This window comes from Erythranthe guttata, chromosome 11 (assembly GCF_056151865.1).
Source record: "Erythranthe guttata isolate IM_541 chromosome 11, IM_541, whole genome shotgun sequence".
NCBI lineage: Eukaryota > Viridiplantae > Streptophyta > Magnoliopsida > Lamiales > Phrymaceae > Erythranthe > Erythranthe guttata.
Window position 1 is genome coordinate 3,143,457 of NC_142543.1, and position 7,062 is coordinate 3,150,518.

Genomic DNA, 7,062 nt, shown 5'->3' on the forward strand with positions numbered 1-7,062 from the left:
TTTCATCTTTGATGTTTCTCTAATTTGAGCAAGTTATTATCAAGAAAAAGTTGGCCAAAAAACCCTAGCCTTAAACTTTCTATTTGTATATGATAACATCACAAATAAGGTAATAAAAAAAATATGCAATAAATAATAAATATAGGATTCAATGCAAATTACAAAAAATGTAGCTGTTTCTATAACATGCAAAAGCCAGTGTATCAAACATGTAAAAGCTTGTATTGTATGAAAATTTACAATATTCTTGACAAAAACTCGAAATTTACAGCACACTCTGTACCTCAAAACAATCGAACGACGACGTGCACAATATATATATTCACAAACAGTAATAACATGTCAAGGACGGTTCTTCGTAAACGACTGTAGAAAAGTATCGTAATCTGGAAGCTTCGGATGAACATGACTTGCTCTCGGGGTACCGTCATTATCTGACGAGGTCTTGTTTAAAGTTGACACCTTTAAATTTTCGACAGTGACATTCTCCGGCTTTTGCTGGAGCTTCGAAGCTGACAAATTTTCTAAAGCTGACGGTTTTCGAGTGGTCTTCGGCTCTTGGTTTTCTCCTGAGTTTGAGTTTTCTGGAGGACTCCAAAATTTTGATTTAGCTGGCTTTGAATCCACTTTTGCTGACGTGGACTGCTTCTGATCATCTATATTACTCGAGTTCCTCTGCAAATCAGATTGTTTTCGATTTTCAGCAATTTTTGAGGATGGGGATTTTCTGTCCAGGTCATCGTCAAAATCAGGTGCTGCTGACCTAAAGCGCGGTGTATTAGAAGGAGATGCTTTTGTTGTTCTTCGAGAAATCCCACTTGCAAAACGATTTATTCTGGTATGGGGTGGCTCCTTTTTTGGAAGATCCTTATCCGAATCACTTTTATCAGAACCGTAAATAGATTTTTTTGGTGATGCCAAACGTTGCTTCGTTTTGACTTCCTTCACAGGACTAACAGTGTTCGGTTTCTGTTTGTGATGCGAGCTCTTTCGTAAATAATCGGAACTGTCACTATCAGATTCAGAATGGAGACTTTTCATCCGCAAACTATTTTTTTGTTCGGGCTTTGTGCCTAACCTAGGACTTACAGTGTCGAGTTTCTGTTTGTGATGAGAGCTATTTCTTAAATAATCTTCTTCCTCGGAACTGTCACTGCCCGATTCAGACGGGAGATTTTTCGTCCTCGAACTCTTTTTGTGTTCGAACTTTGAGCTTAACCTAGGACTAACAGTGTCCAGTTTCTCTTTGCGATGAGAGCTCTTTCTTACATACTCTTCTTCCTCGGAACTGTCACTATCAGATTCAGAACGGAGGTTTTTTGTCCACGAACTCTTTTTATGTCCAAACTTTGAGCTTAACCCAGGACTCTCAGTAGTGGCTGTGTCCTTTACACCTTTCTTACCGGAGGACGATGACACATCAGATTGGTTTTTCGTGTAAGAGGGATGGTTATAACTGCTGTGGCGAAGACCACCTTTAATGTTTTTAAACTTCAGCCCCTCCTCCTCACTCTCAGAACTGGAATTACCAACGTAATTCAATTTTGTCCTAATCTTTTGAGGTTCAACAGCTGGCTGATTGATAGTAGGTTTTTTTCCTCGGTTTCTTTTCCTCTCTTGTTCTTCAAACTTAAGTTCGTCGTCAGAGGAAAGTGATGGTTTTCTTCCGTCAGAACTTGAAGACCCTTTTTTCTTTAATGGTGATCCAGCCGATCGTCTGCTTTTACCCTTAAACCGCGATCCAGCAGACTTGTGTTCACTAGGAAAATCATCATCAGAGGGAAGTGGTAGTTCTTTTCGGTCATTTCTTGAAGACCCGTTTTTCTTTAAGGATGATTGGCTGATTTTATCCTTAAACTGTGATCCAACGGTGTGTTTACTAGGACGATGTCTGTGAATCCCTATGTGCCTGTCCTCCTCACTTTCATAACTAGGTCCATCCAATTCATCGAATGTAACTGGCATAGAACTATCAAATTTCGGACCACCCATAGATCTCAAACTTTCGGAAGAATCGGAAGAGTTCTTTCTAGTGTGAAACAGTGATGAAGAATCAGACTCCACCCTTTTGCCTCTGCTAGATCTAGGACTCCAAGAATCAGTGTTCGTCGAGGGGTGCTCGCGTGACCTTTGACCTGATAATGGCAAATTAAATATCGACTCAGGTTCATCGTACTTAGGACCCGTGTCAAACACATGACCGTCGTTGTCTGAATCAGATTTGTCGAAAACTACACCAGCAGTTTTCGCATCATCCGAAATGCTAGAAGCGGAATTATAAGATTTAACGCTGGTTTGTTTTTCAATCCTTTCTTCTCTGACATTCTTAGATATCTCCGGCCAGCCATTTGCATTCTCAGCCTTATACTTGAAAGAATTTCCCTGCATACTTGTCTCACCTCTAGATCCTTCCTTCAACGAGTCATCATCTTTTGAAGCTTTAGATTTTAAAGAAGATGATTGGCTATATTCCTTCGTACCCCCACGACTATCGTCCTTGAATCTTTGATTTGTCTTTGGATTGTTAGATTCCATCTCATCATCTTTTTGCTCATTCCTTGACCTAGTACGTTCGTAAGATGATCTGTCCATCGTATCTTCAGAAATTTTTTCACTGTCCAATTTCGATTTCATGTACCTTTCAGGCCTTCCATCATTCGGAACACGAACATCCGACTCACGCGATTCGGAGAAACACTGCCTTGTAATCCTTTCACGGGTTGAAAGTTCAGCTGCAGCTCTAGCAGCCATACTTGCTAGCTCTGCAGACTCAGCGGCCGCCTGTGCAGCAGAGGTGGCATCCTTAAATCCCATACTCCACTTCCGTTTATCCATTGAAAGATTATTGCTGTTCTCTCCGTGAAATGACTGTGTCCTCTCATCACCTAATGCCGAAGAAAAGAAACAGTCATTGAAACCACTAAAGAAGGAAATAACAAATCATATTATAATCAAGAGTTTCTATTTCAGTTGAATATGCTGTACCTATAGGCCTTGCTTCTTGTTGGGATGCTGTATTGACACCAGAAATATGGTCAGAATCGAGCTTTTCGGTTCTATGAACCACCGGGGAGAAGCTCAATGGCGAACCTTGTAAATTGTTGTTATTTTTGGGAGCTTGGACAACTGGAGCTTCATAGGGAGGAGGTTCAATATGGATTTCACTCTCCTTCACAAAAGTACTTGGTCCAGTCTGGTTACAATGGAACAAATAAACGAGTAAATTACTATGATATTTAAGGTATTTACTAAAGTGAATTCCCGAAGCAGCTAAACTTACCAACACGTCATTTGATGGTACCGAGTTTTTCTCTTGAAATGACTCAGCATCCCACTTGATATTGTGCTCCTCTGCTATTTCACTAAGAATTTTAATCTTGGTCGGTCCATCAGGTGCAACTGCAGATAACTTCTCAACCAGCTGCAATAAGATGGAATAACGGACGAACAATTAGATAAATAATGAGGCTAAAAATAGCAGTTGTTTGACATTCACTGCCACACGTGTTAATTTCTAGTAAATAAAATAATATCGGTTTTGCGAACGTACCATACGGCTTACACCGCAGTTTGGACGAAGTTCTACAGCTGCAGTTATGAATTCCTTTCCATATTTTTCTGTGAAATGCTTCTTTATTTCTAGAAGTTCAGGTACATCTCCACATCTTGGTGATGCAAATACGACACTCGTAATTGCTTCCTTCAGGTCAATGGGGCAAATCCTACAGAGTCAAATGGGAAATAACATTGTAATTGTCAATCTTGTGCTGTATTGATAATGCAGAAATAGATTACCATTGTGAAAGAAATTACATACTTCTGAGACTCGATTATCGGCAGACGTGCCACAATAAGTTCGCAATATATCTCAATAAGGTCATATGCAGCCATCATCTTCTCTTCCCTCGTCACATGTTCAACCTGAAAAAAAATAATGCAAGATATTGATGAAACGGTCTTCTCATGTAACACTAATCTTGGAATTGACACAACGTGGAGAAAGGAAAAACTCGAACGAAAAATATAAGACTGAATTTCATCAGGCTCCATTTCTAGCTCTCGTCCAAGTTCCAATGTAGATTGCAGTAATACAGACTCCCAACTACCCAAACTAACTCCGACGGTGACGCATAAATTTCAAGGAGAACACCGAGTTTTGCATTTTGATATAAATGGCACCAAAAATCAGTTACGTCAAAAGAAACTACAAAAGGCAAGTAATAACATACTTCTGTCGCAAAGATCTTATCGGTGTAAATCATTTGCCCCCGCAGTAGATAATAAATAAATCATTTTATTAATTGCTATTTGCAAATATTTCAATTAACCGACACTAAATACCGAACAAATACAACTAGAACATATCAGATTCTGACTTTATCATCTGAAAGCAAAAAATGCGGTCAAACATTTTTTTAAAAGTCAATACAAACCACATGAAGATTTACGCTATTCCACCATATGAGTTGCTTCTACATTGATATCCAATAAGAAGTCGAATGAAAATCCAAAATACTCTAAGCACTCAAACATCTCCAAACAATATTGCTAAAACATCAATTTAATTCGATAATTACGAACTGATCACTCGACGAAACCACAGAATTAACTTCACAAAAAGAAATTGAAATTCAGTCGGATTAAATTCTGATAAACCCTAAGGGATAAAGAATAATTACTCTAATCCGAGCCGTCGGAATCTGGCCGGACTCAAGTAACTGTGCTATTTCCCTCTTAATCTGGATCACTTGCCCTTCTTTCCTGTTCCTTAATAGCTTCAGCCGCGAAGATCCCAGCTTCAGCGACGTTTTGCTGCATCGAATTCAATGTCAGAATTTCACAACCGGATGGAAAAAATAAATTCATTAATTAATTAAAAAAAATAATTAAACAATTAAGCAACTGCGCAGAGTTTTAGAATTCAGGAGGAATTTTACCATTTGGAAGCATTGAATCCGCGTGAAAGCAAATCCTTCGAGCTCTTGAAAAACTTTACTTTCTTCATACTCTAATTGGGTTGGTTATTGTTCTGATTTTTTTTTTTTTTTATCTGCAATTGAACGGCGGCGAACGAACTTCCTTCGTCGTGGGATTGAATTTCGCTACGGCGAGAATTCGATTTATTATTTATATTAAATCTTAGAAAAAATGGAAAAATCGGAGGGTTTTTACACCGAAGGAGAAGGAAGAAGAAGAAGAAGAACACGGGAAAATGGATGTCATGGTTTTGATTCGTTATTCAGTTTTTACTTTTCAATGTGGGCGGAAAACCGAAATAGTGGAAACTTGGAGGGTGAATGTGTAAATTAATCAAGTTGACTTTCTAGACTCAAACATGGAAAAAACAATTCATGAGTTCATAAATAAAATTTATATTTTTCTCAAAAAAAATATAATAAAATTTATTAGAAAAAAGATATTAAAAATAAAGCCCCCATAAACATAATGCGTTCAAGTCAATAGTACTTTATTGCGAAAATTAGATATTAAATAGTGTGGAAAATAATAATTATAGCAACTCGAATGCTAAATATCAAAATTGGATTATCAAATAGTCATTTGATAATTAAGATAATATTTTAATATCCATTTACAATTTATCTACTCCAACTATGGTTATCTAAATCAATAATCAATTGGAAGTTTTTTAGTAGTTTTATTTTGTAATTGACACGTGTCATTTTGTGATTGGATGTTTATGTAGTTATTTTTTTGATAACTCAATTTTCGGATGTATTTTTATATACAAAGAGATAGAATATCAAAATATTTACCCATTTTGATACTCCTATTGGCGTAGAAAATTTTAATTTTGGAATCCAAAAAGGTGATTTATGGATTTGATAATCCATTTGATACTCCCATTAGAGTTGCTCTAATAATAGATTCAAATGCATGTAAAATGTAGTTATTTTATATTTGAGTTCTATAATTACACAATCTTTGCATGGGACAATATTTTTCGTAGGATTGTATAATAATATAGATATTGTACTCAAATATCATTTATATTCTTGATTAAATAACAAAAGATATAGTATTTAAGAATGTAAGAGACTTTTTAACTTTCAAAACTTGACAATAGTATTTTGTAAAATGATATTTGAGAAACTTGAGTTAAGACCAAGAAATATATTGTTTTCACTGGTAAATCTGTTTGGGTAAAACTCATCTCCAAAAGACATGTAATAAATTTGCACAAATACAATACACACAAACACAATTTATATATATATATTGCAAAATAATACGAGAATTATATAGAAAGAATATTGTCTCAATTCGATTGATAACCATAAACTCATTTACTTCAACAGTTAGATCGGAACGAGCGATACTGTAATTGCAGAACATGGTTTTGGTTGAAACAATGACAATATTAAACATGTAATTAATTAATATAAGTGAAATCATAGAGAAAGACCTAAGTGCAATGAATGCATGTTACCATTATTAATTTATTATTTGTTAGAGTCAATTTTTTTTTTTAAGTTAGCTTGTCTTAAGGAGGTTTTGGTGGGGCCCAGGAATTGACATTTAACGTGCGACACATAAAAAATGTCAACGTCAGTCCACGTCAATATTCATCCTAATCACGCGTTAATAATTTGTTAATAGTTGGAAAAATCTTTAGAAAGTTAAAATTGTCTAGGCATAAGTGTCGTGAACGAAAAAATAGGCATTACTTCATCGTATCAAACTTTTCCACCAAGTGGGTAAAGTAAATTCGCTTAATTTCACTTTGTGCTCTTGAAAAAAATTAATAATACTTTGCATTCTTGAATGTATTTTCAAAGCTAATGAAGGTAGTTAATATTTTTAGTGGTATTTTTTTGAGATGCAAAATGTCAAAAATCAATATTTTTGAAATGGTAAAGTACAAAAGTAAAAATATAGCTCATCAACATATTTTAAAAAATTACAAAAAAATATTTAATAGAAAATGAAAAGTAAAAAAGAAATCCATCCGCTATTTTGTTATCAAGTTATTTGAAAATTATATTTTCTTCCAAAGATTTATGTCTAATTTTTTCACTAATTACAATAAAAGATCCATCAATC

General features: G+C 35.4%; 1 protein-coding gene across 2 annotated transcripts; it reads right to left on the bottom strand.

Annotated features, from left to right (window-relative positions):
* Positions 1-158: 158 nt before the first annotated feature.
* Positions 159-5,337, bottom strand: LOC105965488 (uncharacterized). 2 transcript variants are annotated; one of them, XM_088825042.1, is made up of 8 exons: positions 4,938-5,337; positions 4,680-4,812; positions 3,818-3,921; positions 3,551-3,722; positions 3,281-3,421; positions 2,986-3,193; positions 1,274-2,885; positions 159-1,117 (listed from the first exon to the last, which is right to left on the bottom strand). In XM_088825042.1, the coding sequence occupies exons 1-8, from the start codon at positions 5,003-5,005 to the stop codon at positions 343-345; spliced, it is 3,213 nt and encodes a 1,070-aa protein (XP_088681168.1). In that variant the 5' UTR covers positions 5,006-5,337; the 3' UTR covers positions 159-342. The 2 variants fall into 2 exon arrangements, with proteins under 2 accessions (XP_088681168.1, XP_012845490.2); XM_012990036.2 differs by having other exon boundaries at positions 159-2,885; positions 4,938-5,241.
* Between the last annotated feature and the right edge of the window lie 1,725 nt (positions 5,338-7,062).

What these genes read in the sequence shown, in the direction of transcription:
- LOC105965488 (XM_012990036.2), bottom strand. Translation starts at nt 5,005, where the DNA reads ATGAAGAAAGTAAAGTTTTTCAAGAGCTCGAAGGATTTGCTTTCACGC. An exon ending in GGATTCAATGCTTCCAAATG is followed by an intron (nt 4,813 to 4,937) that starts GTAAAATTCCTC and finishes AATTCGATGCAG; the next exon opens with CAAAACGTCGCTGAAGCTGG. An exon ending in ACTGCGGTGTAAGCCGTATG is followed by an intron (nt 3,422 to 3,550) that starts GTACGTTCGCAA and finishes ATCTTATTGCAG; the next exon opens with CTGGTTGAGAAGTTATCTGC.